Source organism: Oratosquilla oratoria, chromosome 28 (genome assembly GCF_046742065.1).
Source record: "Oratosquilla oratoria isolate Oo_2021 chromosome 28, ASM4674206v1, whole genome shotgun sequence".
NCBI classification, from domain to species: domain Eukaryota; kingdom Metazoa; phylum Arthropoda; class Malacostraca; order Stomatopoda; family Squillidae; genus Oratosquilla; species Oratosquilla oratoria.
Window position 1 is genome coordinate 46003912 of NC_134804.1, and position 17771 is coordinate 46021682.

Genomic DNA, 17771 nt, shown 5'->3' on the forward strand with positions numbered 1-17771 from the left:
TCTCACACAAAGCTCTGTGGAGAGAAATGTTGGGACTGTTTTCTATGTTATAGTTGTATGGTGCTGTTTCTATGTCACTGGATGAAAGTGGCATGAAAAGGGCAGCAGTCACTGGTTATTAGTTCTCCATGTACGAAAAGGTGTAGAAAAAAAAATACATTTGAAGTTGATAGATAGTGAGATCTTGGGTCCAGTCCAGAGACTCTGTTGGCCCCTCAAGGCTGTACTTCTTGACGGAGGTGAGGGGTTGACAGGCTTTGAAAATGGGCAGCTTTGCTGTCCGTCTTGCAGGTACCCGTCATTGGTCCCCATTCACATTCCATTGTAATTTTAAGGTTATTTTTTTGCTTGTTCTTGTGAAATTGTACACATATGACAATATGTCATGATTTATATCACTGCACTGCAAGCCAGCACTCCAACTCTTGTGGGGTGTGTGTGTATAAGGTCAGCATTTACCATAAATCAGACATATACGAGCTCTGAGCCTTCATCCAGGAAGGCAATAGCTGTCAATCATGAGTCCAATCTGGTGAATCACACACACACACACACAAACATATACACACATAGGCCATACTTCCCCTTATAACAGGTTAACTATATCAAAACATACTTTTTTTGTGTGCTGATTTTGCACGGGGGAAAGAATACAAAAGCATGGTAGTCCTTAATCCCTAATTTTGCACTATTTAGTCATTTTTTACAACATGGAAGATTACATAATAGCATTCCTATCCCCCATCACTGGGTGAAAATATTTCCTAAATAATTAAGGTAATGAACATAAATCATCTTTTGATCTATGTTCTTTACAACAATTATTTATGCATAAAAAAGCTTAACAATTTAAAACTGTTCTATTATCATGATAAAAGCCTTGCATACTTCTCAACACTCCTAAAAAATTATTCTGGAAAAATTCATATATCTTTTTACATTGCAATTACAAGGTATTTTTGAAAAAACAAAATAAAATTATAAAATATGTCAACACGGAGATTTTTTTCTGTGGCAAGGGAAGATAATGTGAAGGATTTGAAAACAAACTAGAACAAAAAATTTCTATGTTAAAAAAAATATATATCTAAAATAAATAATAATAATGATAATAATAATGATAATAATAATAATAAATAAATAAATGAATAAAATAGATTTATGGCTGGTGTGAAAGGGATTTGCATTCAAACACTGAACAAAATTAGTAATCTCTTCATTTACTGAAAACTTTCTTAATTGATATAAAATAAAAAAAATACTGGCGACCTTATTACTATTTTTTTCTGTTCCACTTAAATTTTGTTCTTCCACTTGCCTCTTTCTGTTGAGCAATCAGTTCTTTTTGAATTCTTTCTGCCAAAAGTCGATCCTCCTGTTCTTGCTTGAGTCTCTCTTCAATCAGCCTCTGTTCCTCCATCAAAGTCATCATCATTTCCTATTATGAAACAACATATCCCAGCTATCAGAATCTACTTGTTGTTTACTTATCAAAATAGTAAAATGAAGGGACTTGTATGGTGAGAATAGCCAGCAGAAGCATTGTCAGGAACAGTGCTATAAATACCTTCACCAAAAATAAATTATTACTTCCAACAACAAGCTGAACAGACAAGTAACACAACAGCAATATTGTTATTTCTGAGTGTCCAAATGAATGTTGTTGATGGCCTTTGTCTAAGTCATTTACGACACTTTCCAAATGTCTCTGCTGGTGTGGTCAGAAACTTGTTCAAACTCACCTAATTCCCTTCCACATGCAACTTATGCAATAAACTAATCTATCACATCAAATTGCACCATTCTTACTAATGCACGATGCAATACACACTTAACTATAATTCTCTTCAACAAGACAAAAAGGGGTTCAACAACAATACACATGCTTCCCTCCCACGTCAGTAAGCTTCACATACAACTCCCTCAAAACAAAGGCATACAGTACAAATTTAATTACAGCTAACACCAAATGGTTTTGTTTACTTTTATGAGTCCATCTTCACCTGCAAATGTTCTACTTTGAAATCCTTTCATTAATCTTCCCCTTAGCTTAATCAAATCACCTACCACTTATCATAACTGAGAAATATATGGCCTTCCTGCCCACTTATCTAAAAAGATATTTCAGAAAAATATGAACCACCTCTAATCTCCCCATGAGGGGACAAGGAAGTAGGGTCACCATGTAAGTAAAGCAGCCCTGCAATGGATGTGCTGTGTCTTACTGCATTACTTCTGACCCAGGGAGTGGGCAGGAGACAGAGATGACCCTTCATCCATGAGGAGCTAAGATGAGAGGGAAACAGAGTTGTGGATAGGAGTAGAATGGGTTGGGGGTGGATGTATGCCTTGACTGACTACCCCCCTTATAAGGGGGAAGAATCCCTTGGTATATACATAGAACATATCAATTATGCCAATCATGAGGAAATAAGGGAAGCCTGTACACTGGGATCTTCTGCGTAGAACAATAGAGAGAATCATCTTCTAAACACTCTTCTTCAAATCTAATCCATAACCCTCACCTCATCTAAAGATGCAGCCTCAAGATACCCTCAGTCCATGAACCAGACCTAATCTCTCTTTGTTTTGACTTTCTTTCCTCCACTTTTTTTACACAGAGCCAACAACTGAAGACTTCTTCCCCTCACCTCTTCCTCCCACTAGCCAGTGACACAGAAATAGATCCACTGATACAAAGCAGACAAGTGCGATGTTTCTTCTTGGAAATATAAAATCTTGGTCAATACAAAATTTCTTGTCCTAAAACCAATGATATACATTTGGCCAGCAAGTATGTATGTGTAATTCTCATGAACAAATCAAATCATGCAGAAATTAAGGATTATAGTAAGGGCAATTCCTTATACAATCTCCTCTCATTCAACTACAAGAAAGTAAATTTTGCTTACTTCCTTCATTGTCTTTACTTTAAAAATATAGTCTTTCGACCTTTCTATAACTTAAAAGTCCAGCACTAAATAAAAACTAATTTTTGTTTCCTATCACCCTGACCAGGATGCTCACTGGCTGAGCAATACTTGTGTCGAAGTCAAGGTGATGGCAGTTTGAATCCTGCCTCCAGCAAACTGGACCAAGGGAATGGTTCATTAAATTCCATGCTACAAAGTCCTCTGTAGGGGGCACCATCCTAGCCTCCTGATAGGGCGAATTCACGATGTTAAACCAAATCATCATCACCATGGCCAAGATGTGAGCAGCCTACCAATGACATGGCTCTCTAACATGGCTCCCTTTTGTCAGTATCACAAGACACCAACCACATCAATATGATAACACTGACCCACCAAGTTGTCAGACTCAATATATCAACCATTCTAACAACATCACAGGTATCTTAACAAATGTATGTGCAATCCCTGTCTACTCCAACTCCATAAACCAACATCTACTATAAAATTTCCACATGGACCAGTGAATTGATCAACTATCGTGAAGTCTTATGCTGTCAATCCCCATCTGAAGCCAAAGAGAGAGGGAGGAGGGCAAATGGGAGTGGATTATGTGGGGATGGAATGGCTGAGCGTGGATTTTATGCCTTTGTTTTTTGGCTACCTCCCTTGTAAGGAGGAAAAAGCCATTGGTATATGTATGTATGTAATTGCAGCCTAATAATACATTAGGAATGGAGATAGTTCAAGGATGCAGAGCAGCAGTAGAATTCATAGTATGGTCATGCTACATTAACTTCACAAGCTTCAAAAAGCCCTTCAGTGGGAAGTATCACTGCTTCAGCAATAACTTGGTGACTGAAAGGCACCAAATATATCACCCCATGACCCATGACAGTAAAATACCTGACCAGAACATTTACTTTCTAATCAGTGAGTGTCCCTTCTTTTTCACTCTTGTTTACCAACAGAGGAGTTTAAGAAGTTGATGAATAAATATGGTAAGGTTTGTTGGAAGAGAAAAATAGAATTGTATCAAAGAGCAAGGTAGTGATTGTATCTAAGCCTGAAGGGCATAAGACTGAAATATTGCTAATTGAGGAAAAATTTGAGCACCGAGACAATACCAACACAGAAAAGGCCTGGCCACAGACAGAAACTGCAACCATCACACAGAAGATGCAGAACACCTCACCATACATTGCCCCATCCTTGTCATACCTATACATCAACATACTATTTCTTCATTGAGCGACTTTGGGGCTAATCCAGTGGCTCTTGCCAGTTACCTGGGAGCTGTGGGTCTCCTACAAGAAAGATCTGGGGCAATGGATTGGCTGATTGTAGTGGAGGGGTCTTGGAGTGGAGGAGTCTACGAATGGAAAGATCTGGGAGTGGAGGGGTCTGGGAGTAGAGGGGTCTGGCAGTGGATGGGTCTAGGAGTGGATGGGTCTAGAAGTGGAGGGGTCCTAGACTCCTTCATTCCCAGACACCCTTCACTCCCAGACCCCTCTGCTTCCAGACCCTTCTACTCCTAGACTCCTCCATTTACAAACACTTCCACTCCTAGACTCCTCCACTCCCAGACCCTTCTACTCCTAGATTTCTCCATTTCCAGACTCCTGCACTCCCAGACCCTTCAACTCCTAGGCTCCTCCACTCCCAAGCATTTCCACTCCTAGACTTCTCTACTCCCAGACCAATCCATTCCCAGATTCCTCCACTCCCAGACCTCTCCATACCCAGACCACTCTACTCCCAGACCCTTTCACTCCTAGACTCCTCAACTCCCAGACACCTCTACTCCATGGCTAATCATCATGATAACATCCAAAATTAACTCTGGTGAGGCCTGATGAGCTACAGTGAAGCCTGGTGAGGTATTAAGGTATGCCCATAGAAAGTCCCACAGAAATACAACACCAACAACAACCCAAAATTTCTTCCCAAAGAGATCAATGGGTGGGCCCAAGGCCAATTGTTAGCAATTGTGGGCCAGGATATACAGTCAGTAAAACTCAAGGTAACAATTATCATTATCCTTTCATCTCAAAAGAATGCTAGTGGATACTGCTTCCACATCACATTCTAATATATTCTATCTTTCTATCTATCTATATACCGAAAGGCTTCTTCTCCCTTTTAAGAGAGGTAGCCAGCTAAGGCATGCACCCACCCTGTATCCATCCTACACCCATTGTTTTTTCCCTTTTATTAATACCATCACATTCACATGGACAACATTACATGCATGTTTCAAAACAGGAGTATTTATGACTGTTCCAAGAAAATTGTAGTTTATGTTGCAGGCTTTGTAGTATCTAAACTGAAAGAAGGGATAAATAATGGGTGTTTGCGATGGTCCTGTTAGATGGACCGCATTGAAATGTTTTCTTTGCTGCCCATTTTGAAAACCTGTTAAGAAACTCACCTCCATTTTGAGGTATGGGCCTGAGAGGATGACACTTCATCTACATATGAGTGTTTAAGTGTTGGAGCCTAAGTTTGGAGTGGTGATGTCATGCATGAAGAGGTTAAGCATTTATTTATTTATTTATTTATTTATTTTATTTATTTTGTTTTTTTTGAAGGAGTTAGTTCTGTGAAGCTGCATTTTCTTCCCACAAAGAAATGTTAAAGAACTTGTTTATTAATACCATAACTATTCTGTCTGGTAGTACTTCCATGGCAAAACCATTTAGTAATTGTTGTGTAGTGTTTGTGAGCAGTGAATTAGTGGTGTGGTCCTTTTAGAAGTACTGTTAATTGGGTGAGGATTACTTTCTCATCTCCAATGTAATCTTTTCTTTTCTCTTCTACACAAAACTACTTCTCAAGCAGCCCAGTGCTTCCTGTTCATCCTCAATCTACTCAAGACCATAAAGTGTATAGATATTTGTTCAGTTCACAAACACAACCTCGTGCAAAGTGGATTTTTAGTTGTCTACACAAGCAAAAATACCATTACATGCTCATGCCAAGACTCAGAACTACTAACCTCATCAGGTACTTCCTCTTGCAGGAGGGATGTAACTTCTTCTGTGCAAATTTGGAAGGTGTTCTCCGATACCGTCGAATCATTATTATTTTCATATTTTTGCTTTTTTCTTTCATTTTCCAAAACACCACTGTATCTTACATCCTCACTACTACTGTCACTTAGGGTAATGTTGCTTATTTTCCTTTTAAAAGAAGATGAAATGTCACTTTCATCCATGTCTGTATCGTCACTATCAGTGTCCAGGTTACCGTCAACTTTGCTTTTAGATTCCCTCCAGGTCTTAATTACGCTGCTAGATTTGCTCTTTAGTCGCTTTGATCTATACTCCAAGAGATTTGATCTGTTCTCTTTTTCATGGTCATTTGTACTGAGGGAAGTTCTCGGCCGAGTAGACTCAGTATCTTCCATGTCTGCAATGAGAAATTATAATCAACACTTTTGTTTTAATCAAAATCAAAATACATACATGTATTTTGATGCAACTTATGGGCTAAAATAATAATAATAATAATAATGATAATAATAATGTAACCATGTTTTGACTGACTTAAAATATTTCAGTTATTTCTTTGTCTACTGAACATGAAGTAAAATACTATAATGTAACACTGTATAGAGTTCAGAAAACCTATCATTCTGACAGATACAGTTTCCTGTAATATTGACAGTTTGCATAATATCATGTTCAACTTGAACCTTTTACTCAATAAACATTTTTGAGGCACAGGAAAGGACTCCACTATAATCAAAATTCAATGGAAGCATTTGAAAACAAACAGAATGATATTAAGGTACAGATATGATCACCAGTAAATTTGATAGTTCACATATGTTCTAATTCACCTTTTATTCAATAACTTTTTCTAAATTATAGGAAGGGACATCACTAGAATTATATATGAAAAGAGGCATTTGAATTGATCAATCTACCTTGCTTCAGGTCTCTCTTGCAAGAGACCCACAACTTACAGGTAACTGGCAACAAGCACTGGATTAGCCCATAAGTTACTTAAGGAAGAAATAGTGTTACTGTCTAGGGATGAAGTGTTCGTTGTCTTCTGTGTGATAGTTGTACATGGGACAGTGTTTCTGTGTTGGTACTGTCTTAATGCTGGATGGTGACCTATATGTGTGATTCTTCCTTCTCTCATGAGGGATTTTTCTGTGGAGCTAATGTCTGGAAGAGTTTAGTAGAGAAAGGTATTTGGTGGTCAGTCTTTGAGTGTTCACCAATGTAAGACTTGTTACAACCCTTACATGGAATTTTTTAGACAGCAGCCTTGATGTTCTTTTCATCTATTTTTCTCTATCACTTTTGTAAATTCTTTTACTATCTTGCTAATTTGGTATATTGCTTCTATGGTGTTAGCCTTGAGCACCAAAGCAAGAGTTGTGATGGTGGTGATAGTCAGTAATAAAATCTTTGTGGATGGTTCAACCCAATGATGATGGTTGTCCTTTATTTTTTCTGCCTTTCTCTTGCATGCATGATAACAAATTAAATTCTGGGAATGTCAGTTTAATTAACACTTCTTAGGTAGATTGGCATTCTTCGTCTAAATATTCTGCACTGCAAACCCAGATTACCCAGAGAAAGAATCCTACCAATATGATTCTCTTGATTTTTTTATCATGGTGGAAATATAAATGTGTAAAATCATCTTTATTGGTATATTTCTAATACACTTTGCATTCTAGCTGGTTGCCCTGTCTGATGAGAAAAGTATTTTGGAACATAAAAGAATCATCAATTTCTTTTTCCAGAGAATTGTGAAATTGTGAAATGTGAAATGTGAATTGACATTTCCACACTGCTCAGAGATTTCAGATTTGCTTGGATATGATTACAAGGATACTGTGAACAAAGTACAACCAAGTTATGGAATTCGGATATATATCCCTCTATAGCAGCATTTCTCAACCAGGGTTCCCCAGAACCCTAAGGTTCCGCAAAAGGTCCCTAAGGGTTCTGCAAGAACAAGTGAGATAAGCTAATGCACTTTTGATTTTTTATTTAATTTCATATACGTAATATAATTAAACACCCACAACATATTCTTGGTTATTGTAATAATGTAATATAGACATCACCCTATCTAACCTATTATTATGATGAAAATAAAATGAGAAAGATAAGGTGTATGTGGTTTTTTTTTTTTTGCGCTGGAGTTCCTCGAGACATGCAATTTATTTTGAAGGTTATGCAAGGATAAAAATGTTGAGAAATACCGCTCTATAGAAACATCTGCAAAAGATAAAGAATGCAAATACATACAAGAAGTGTTTAGAAACCTGAACTTCCTGGAGATTGTCATCAAACAATGCATGAAAGGGTAAGTAAAAGTAATGGATGTTGTCGTCAACACAGTGAACCAGCCTCTAGGATTATACTACCAACAAAGTGACACCACCTTGCGACAGTGTCAATCTTGCTCAGGTGAACGAGTATAAAGTGACACGGATTGTAAAGGCCATAAAAGCTGGTATAAGATTCCTTGCAAAGGATGTAACAAGTCTACATCAGTGAAATGCCACATGACCTTGAAACATGCATTTAACATTACAATACCATTATTAACACATGTGTAACACACCAGGACAGCACCAACAATCTAATGGATTGGAATAAGACTTGGACAACGGATTGATTGATTCTTTTGTTCTCTCTTCCTCAGTAACATCTCTCCTTATCCAAATATTCTTATAATTTTTGTCCGCTGGTTTCTCTTATTATCTTGTTTAGTGTAACTTGTGACCTTAACCTGACTTTCAGCAGATGTGTTTCACCCATTTTGTACTTACCAAACCTAAGCAGCTATTTCACTTTGCACATTCAAGTAATATCCCACAACTGCTTTACCAAAAGAATGACCAAGTAAGGGAATAGACTTAAAAACAATGTAGTGCACACTGAAACAAGTGGTTGTTTTAAAAGAAGATTGGATAACTTTATGGATGGGAATGACAAATGGTAAGGGACATGGAACTGCTTAGTGTTGACCTTATGTACTCTTGCAATCCCCTCCATTTTTATGTTCTTACATGATTTCTGCAGCAAAATATTTCAAAAGATTTGAACCTGAAACATCATTTCTTACCTTCATAAGCTTGATGACAAAAAATGTATGTGAAAATTATTAAGATGTTAAACTACTCCATTACCTAAAAACTAACTGGCATGAGAACACGTCCATGATGGATGGATGAAATGAAAGTATGATTAATAAAGACACTATACCATAACCATAAAATACACCAAAGACTACAATGAAATCTCACAAAGATTATTACTCTCGTATAACCTTTAAGCTCTTCACAAGCAATCTCCTTAGAGAGATAGCTCCACGAGGAGCTAAGATAAGAGGGAAACAGGATTGGTGGATGGGGGTAGAAGCCCTTGGGATATAGATAGATAGATAGACAAGCAATCTCCTAACTCTAGAACAAAAAACCAAAGCACTCACCTGTGTAGATGACCTGAATAATAACCCAACGATTAAGCAGCTAAGAATATTCAAGGTTACTCAAACAAGAACAACTGCTCGGAAATAATAGAATGGAAGCCTTACCCCAGATATTATCAGTCACATCATTCACTCCCAACATCCATAAAAAATAAATAAATAAATGATAGTATAAATACATACATACATACATACATACATATATATATATATACATACATATATACATACATACATATACCAAAGGCTTTTTCCCCCTTACATGGGGGGTAGCCAAAAAGAAAAAGGCACAGAATCCCTCCCACCCCATTTCGTTGAGAATGGTTGTATATGGATGATGTTGTGATGCATGAGGTGGAATGGGCGGGGGATGGGGGGTGAGGTAGTATGTGTGAGCAAATTTTGACACAGCCCGAAGGGATTTCTCCCCATCTTCTCCTTTTATGCATGGGGGGACGGAGGGGGGGGGGTCGCAGATTTAATGAAGTGGCCTTGCTGTGGATGTGCTGTGTCTTGCGACACTGCTTCTGACCCAGGGCAGTGGGCAAGGTGCAGGGATGACTCGTCATCCAGGAGGTGCTAAGATAAGAGGGAGGGTGGAGGGGTGTGGAGTGTATTCAGGGATAGAATGGGTGGGAATGATTTTATGCTTCTTCCTTTTTGGCTACCTCCCTGGAGGGAGGAGGGTGGAGGGGAGTGGAATATATGGGAAATGAAATGGGTGGGAGTGATTCTGTGCCTTTTTCTTTTTGGCTACCCCCCATGTAAGGGGAAAAAAGCCTTGGTATATGTATGTGTGTATATATATATATATATATATATATATATATATATATATATATATATATATATATATATATATATATGGATATACATACATATTGCTTCTGACCCAGGGCACTGGGTGGGATACAGGGATGACCCATCATCCATGAGGAACTAAGATGAAAGTGGGAAAGGATGGTGTTTGGGAATGGCATGGGTAAGAGTAGGTATGTTCCTTTGACTTGGCTACCTCCCTTGTATGGGGGAAAAAGCTCTTGGTGTGTATATGTATGTATGAGGTGCCAAGATAGGAGGGAGGGAAGAGGGTGGAGGGGAGTGGAATATATGGGAAATGAAATGGGTGGGAGTGATTTCTATGCCTTTTTCTTTTTGGCTACCCCCCATGTATGAGGGAAAAAGCCTTTGGTATATGTATGTAAATATATATATCTATATATCCATTCATTAGTGAAATTAAACAGCCAAACCTTTTCCATGGAAAAGAACCCAAAAATTCTTGACCTCACTTTTGATGCCTGCATAAAAAAAAAAAAAAAAAAAAAAAGAAAAAAAATTCTCTTCACAGAATGCCAAATGAAAATGACAGGTATACAGTTCTTTGCAAGAGCCCTCAACCCTACTCATACATCTCATTACATCACACACTCACACTCACATGCATGTGTGCAAAAACACACATGCACACACTCCCATCATTAGTCCAAGACCATGGTGAATCACATAAATCCATGTGCAAACATACACACAACTCTTCTCCTAAAGAAAACTACTGAACAAACTTGTAACTTAGTCCTTATTGGAGATTTTAATTGCAATGAGGTTAATTGGGAGGAATGTGAAGCATATAGCAAAGCAGATTGCTGGGGAAATATCATTTTAACTATAGCAATGGAGAACACAATGACCCATTGGGTAAAGGAAGTGAGTCAGGTAAGAGATGACATTCCCATATGATTAGCTCTGGTACTAAAAAAAGAGCCAGACATCATTTACTCCCTGAACTACCTTTGATCCATAGGGAAAAGTGACCATGTAACAACTGAATTTCAGCTGAAGGATGAGGAAATAGAGCCAAGAAATGAATCACACAGGCAAGGGAAACTCAATTTTGGGAAAGCAGATTACTTAGGAGTTGACAAAAATACTTTGAAGAAGCAGACTGGGAGGAATTCGTGAATACCACATGGTGATGCAAAGAGGGTTCATGGTGATCAAGATTAAAGGAGAAAATTTGTAACAGCACTGCATAAATACAATTCCTACTTATGAGTATCTACCATCCTGTGCAGTTGAAACATAATACTAAGCACTTAAATTTTGAAATATAGCATATGTACAAGAATATTTCACGCATTTTCTTTTTTATTAGAGGTATAGTCCCCAGCTTAAGATAGTTTTCATTTACAATTTTCCAACTTTACAATACTAGAAAACCAATACATTTTAAGTAATCATAACAGCTACGGACTTCAAGTCCAGTGACTGGAAACCTGTAGCCTTGCAGCAGTAGGGAGCAACCATCAGGCCTTCCCACAGATCTCTTTAGGGAGAAACACTGGACAATTGTCAGTGTTGTACTTATGTGAGTGATAATGAGACTAGGTAGATATTCAACGAAGAATTCTAAGAAGCTTTTAAGGAGAGTTTGAGGCAATTTGTGACTGAATTTGAAAAAGGGTGTGGAAGGAGAAAGTTTAGAGTAAATGTGAGCAAAGGTAATCAATCTCATGTAATGTACATGAAGTGACGATGGTGGTAGGTTGGAAGTGAACATGAAGGATGAAGCTAAAGGAAATTGCAAATTTTAAGTATTTGGGGTTGCACGTTGCAGTCAACAGGGAAAATGTACATACATACTAACAATGGGACCTTTTCTACCTTATAAGGAGAGTTGACAGGTCAAAGCATACACCCACCCCACATCCATCCAAAATTCATTTACTGACCCTGCCATCTTGGCACCTCATGGATGGTCATTCCTCCTCTGCCACATTGCTTTGGTCAAAGGTAATGCAGTGAGGCACAGCACCTCCACAGCAGGGCCCAAACACCAAAGGTAGTTTATCCTCACTATTTCACTATATACCACAACCCCCATGAAAATTTTAGAGCAAACAAAAACATCCTTTCTGGCAGTCATTTCTTCACCTTTTATCACCATTCTCCATTCATTCCTATCTTTTGCACTCTCTCTTCCTTGCTTGACAGACATTCCTCTTATATCCAGTGCCTCCTGTACCCCATCCATCTACCTAATTCCAAGTCTTCTTCTAAAGTTCACTCCATCCACGTCTACTTTCTACATTTTTTTTTTGCTAATTTTCCTCAGTCTTTGCATATGGCTAATCTACCAAAGCACTCTTTCATCTTCTGTATCAAACACCTCTCTTTCCATCTTTGTTCTCTGCCCCGTTCCCACAATTCTCACTCCGTCCATCTTCAACAGCTTTTCCCCCTTACAAGGGAGTAGCCAAAGTCAAAGGCATAAATCCACTCCATCTTCATAACTCCCATCATACTTCTCAAACACTTTCATGTCAAACACACTTAGGTTCTTCCTTTATCCCTCCTTCAAATTAAAATTCTGCTCCATACAGTGCCATGGGTGCAATCACTCCCTCATACAACCTTCTCTGTGTTCATCCCCAAATACCTACTTCTCGTAATACTTTTTATTCCCCCCAGGTACTTCTTGCTTCCGCAGTTAGTACTCCCAAACTATTAAAGCTTAACCCTTTCGCTCTGGGCCAAAATCTCGCAGGCAGCATTAGCTGCCAGACGTGCAATGTTGCATCATAATACTCGCATTATAGAAAATAAAGTTACCGCTGTATATTGCTCGTTCTCTTTCACCCGTGAATTTTGATAACCATAGAAAATATGATGAAGCCAGTTTACAGAGTATGGGGGTCACGCAGGTACAACTACAATATACATAATCAAGACGCCGACATCAGCATCCTCGCGTACCCACTTGCTCCTCATGACACCTACGTAGGCGTCATCGTATCAAAGGGGTTAAGAGACAAGTTCACACTGAAATAAAAGCCCGGTAGGCCACATACTATACCAAAGAAAAACTTCATAACCACATACTATACTGGCACCTATATTGCTTCAATAGTTTGGGAGCATTGGCTGTGGCCAAATTAGAGTGGAACACACCAAGGAATGCACCTAGGAACACATCCAGCTCTGTCAATAACTAATCAGGGTTACACCTACAAATAGAGGTGAGTGTGTTGTACCAGTCACTGCTCATTTTACTTTTTATTGCTGAAAACAGATTTACCCTACAGCTGTATAAGATAAATAAATGAGTAAATAAACAGATAAGAAAATAAAATAATAATTACATACAGCAAATTAATGTAGATACGTATGGTATATGTTCATGGCCTTCTCCCACTTGTAAGAGGGTGACCAAGTCAAAGCAAGCCTTAATTCCTCATGGGAGATAAATTGAGAGAGGGAGATGGCCTTACATTTTCAAACAATACATGAAAAATGTAGGTGCTGCTACTAGTTAGCAACAATGAAACTACTGAAGGTACTATGAGGTCCACAAACTACCTTGGTCCACATAATTAGGATACTCTCAGATGACAGGACTTAACATCTGAGGAAAGACTTTCATAAATACTGCAGCGAAAGGGTCAAGGTTTTGATCTACATATTTGGTATACAGACAGACATAACATTCTGACTGATAAGCCAAATGCTAATGTGATTAGCAGATTCTGCCAATCTTGTGAAAACGAGGTCTCTAATTCATTTGCTGATCTAACACATTTTGCTATTTGTCCTGGCTACCTTAGCGCAATGTGCGCAGATGACAGCTTCATCCGCAATTAGACTTCACTTTCCTCACTCAAGGAAAATACTGATCAAAATGTCAAGAATAGTCTAGATATTTCAACCCCTTCACTGACTTGAAAGACATGTTTATTTTCTCTGCTACCTAGCAATTTTATTCAGTTGAAAGGGAAGGGTGGGGGACAGAGTAACAAAAAGGTTAAAAAGTAGCTTAACCTTTTCGCTAACTCAACATAAATTTATTCATCTACCACCGGGAAATTTTAATTAGCCGTGGGGGAGAAGCTGAAGTAGTAGTTCCCACAATATAAATAAGAACATGCCCATGATGTAAATATTTAGCCAAAAAGGTAACAATATCTGAGGCGGGGCAAAGCATACAAGAAGGGATGGCAATGCAAGGTAGTAGGGTCCAATGTAGTGTCAATGGGCTGAGCACAATAATGAAGCAATCAAGAATACTATTACAATTATAAATGCACTTTCATTTGCGTCAACAGCAACAATGTGGCTGCATATATTTCAGTTGATTAAGTTCCCATTTTTTTTGTTTTTTTTTTCATTTCTTTTCAATTATCCTCACTGAGATAAAAAGCCTCTTTGCCAGAAAGATATACATAAGTGTGTGTGTGTGTGTGTTTATATATATATATACCAATAGTTTTTTCCCCTTTAAAAGGAAGGTAGCCATAGTCAAAGGCATAAATCCTCTCCCACCCATTTCATCCAAACATGCTCCCTCTTTTCTTGGCTCCTCTTGGATGACAGGTCATTGATGCATTCCACCCACCATCCTGGGCCAGATACAATGCAGCAAGACACTGCACATCCACAGCAATGCCACTTCATTGAATCAGTGACCCCCTCTCCGTCCCCTTATATATATATATTCATATATATATATATATATATATGCATAATTAGAATCATGCATTCAAGTGATTTCTTCTGCATATATATATAAATGGATGGGAGTGGACTTATACATAGATAAGAGGGAGGGAGGGGGGTGAGTGGGAGTGGAGTATGTGGGGATGGAAAGCACATCCACAGCAATGCCGCTTTACTGAATCAGTGACCCCCCTCTCTGTCCCCTTATATATATAAGAGGAAATGTCTTTGGTATATGTAGGCATGTATATGTGTGTGTGTGTGTGCATAAATATATATATATATATATATATATATATATATATATATATATATATATATAAATAAATATATACATATGTATAAACACACACACACGCATATATACACACACATATATATATATACATACATACACATACATACATACATACATACATACATATATATATATATATATATATATATATATATCCATAGCTAGACATAGGCTGCAAAAATAGTAAAGAAGAAAGAATGTAAGAAAACTGATCAACAGTGAGGTGAATCATAAAGAAGAAAAAAAAAATGGCAAGGCTGCAGTGGAAGGACAAGAATATGATGACGTCAACTTGTACTCATGAAAACATAAACTTGAACTTGACAAGAGTACAACAACACAATAATATACCTGATCCAGAACTCTGAGAATGCGTTATTTCTTTGAGTTGAGGTCTTGTCGCCATATGGCCAGGATTCTCCCCATCCTCAGTGGCACTGTCAAAGGCAATCTTGCGAGGTGTTGACTTGATGAACTTTGGGGCAATAGTTCTGCCATCTGAGGAGCAGTTGACAATACCATGCATGAATTAATTCATATAACAAAAAAAAAGAAAAGGAAAAAAAAAAGTACATGCACGCAGGCAAAGCTGAGCCGAGAGCTTCACGAATGGGTGATTACACGAGAACTCTCATATCGAAAGGAGGCACATCTAACAAAAAGTGAAGCGTAGGGGCAAGGATATAGAGCAGGAATATGCAGCAATGGGGTTTAACAAGGGCACATAGACTAGGAATATGGGTTACATGAACAAGGAACACAGTTTTAACTACAGAACACAGAAAGTAGGTTTTTATGACAATATATACTGCTACAAATGAATACTGTAGCAGATATTGATGCATAAATAAAAAAGGAAATTAAAAAAATTTTACGAGGACAATGAGGGACAAGAATGAAAGGGTCAGACTGCACATAATGCATTATACAGAAATATATGGTTGATGACACTATTATGTGTCCCAAGATGTCATATGAGACCTTTAAGTGACATAGGAAGACACACGTAACACCAACAAGTGACACATGGTGACACATAATACCTTTCTGTAAGACGACCCATGTAACACTACTTTCTAAAACAGGATGGTACTTATCACACCATGATGTGGTACAGGATAACATGTATGATGCCTCAATGTGGAACAGAATGGCGTGATACTATTATATGGTATATGGTAGCACAGATACACATACACACACACACACACACACACACACTACACCATTACATGGCATTCAGCTCCATTATGCAACACAAGATGGTACTCTTGATTGCAGATCTTTCAATACGTACATACTGAAGGGCTTTTCCCCCCTTTATATCCGACCCAGGGCAGTGGAAAAGATGCAGGGGTGACCCGTCATCCAGGAGGTGCCAAGATAAGAGGGTAGAAGGGAGTGGAGTTTGTAGGGGATGGAATGGGTGGGAGTGGTTTCTATGCCTTTGTTTTTTGGCTACCTCCCATGTAAGGGGGAAAAAAAGCCTTTGGTATATGCGTATGTATATATGAGATGGCCAAGTCAAAATATATACCTACCCCACATCCATTAAAATTCATTCATTGCACCTCACGTCTTACTATATTATGGATGAAGAGTCATCCCTTTTCCCTATCACACTGCTCAAAAACAATTAAGTACAACACAGTGTCTCCATAGCAGGGCCCACCAATAAGAGCTGGCTTACCCCAACTGCTTCATTTTATGGCAACCCCTCATCCACTTACAAAAAAATCTATGAATCAAACAAAAACAATCCTTCAGGATCGGTCATTCTTTTGTCCATTCACAATATCTCTCCATTCCCTCCTATATTTTGGATTTTCTCTTCCTTGCTTGACAGACATTCCTCTTGTATCCAATGTCTCCTTCACCCCATCCACTTAAAAAAACCTCTGAATCAAACAAAAACAGTCCTTCAGGGTCTGTCATTCCTTTGTCTATTCTCAATATCTCTCCATTCCCCCCTATATTTTGCATTCTTCTTTGCTTGACAGACATTCCTCTTGTATCCAATGTCTTCTCCACCCCATCCATCCACCTCATTCTTAATCTTCCTTTCAAGTTCACTTCATCTAATTTTGCTTTCCAGATTCTTTTTTAATTGTCCTTCTTCACTTGTCCTTTACTTATTCCCAAACACCTCAGCACTGTTTGATCTACCTTAGGTAACCGGTTTCCCTCCACCCATTCTCTGCCTTACCTTCCATTTCTCACTCTATCCATCTCTAACATTTACCACATTTCTCTAACACTTTCTCACAAATGCATTCAGGCCAACCCTACTCTGGAGACCAGTTACTGGCCCCTCAGATCCACTCCCACAGGTGGAGGCAGGGGAAGAGGAAGAAGGATTTATGTTCCTTGTAAAGTCCTTGGCTGTGTTCATTCTCTAGATCTTTTCACCAGCTATATCACTTGGTTGAAATTCATTCTTCCTTTCTGCTTCCCTTTAATTCCAAGTCCCAGCTCCACACAGTGCCGTGGACACAACCACTCACTCATACAGCCTTCTCTTTGCGTTCAGCCCCAGATACCCATTTCTCAAAACAAATTAGACTTCCCCCAGACATTTAATCGCTTCTTCCTGTAATTCACCT

At 38.4% G+C, this 17771-nt stretch overlaps 1 protein-coding gene across 5 annotated transcripts in view; it reads right to left on the bottom strand.

Annotated features, from left to right (window-relative positions):
• LOC143040386 (E3 ubiquitin-protein ligase RNF169-like) overlaps positions 1-17771 on the bottom strand; it is a 41020-nt gene that overhangs the window by 14133 nt on the left and 9116 nt on the right. For 3 of the 5 annotated variants that reach the window (XR_012967712.1, XM_076211393.1, XM_076211396.1), the window contains 3 exons: positions 15520-15666; positions 5911-6323; positions 1319-1438 (listed from right to left, as the gene is read on the bottom strand). Coding sequence is in view for 4 of the 5 variants with exons in the window: in XM_076211393.1 (XP_076067508.1) it covers positions 1319-1438; positions 5911-6323; positions 15520-15666 (680 nt within the window). In the remaining variant the exon portion in view is untranslated. The remainder of the gene's footprint in view (positions 1-1318; positions 1439-5910; positions 6324-15519; positions 15667-17771) is intronic. The other 2 variants (XM_076211398.1, XM_076211397.1) reach the window with 2 other exon arrangements.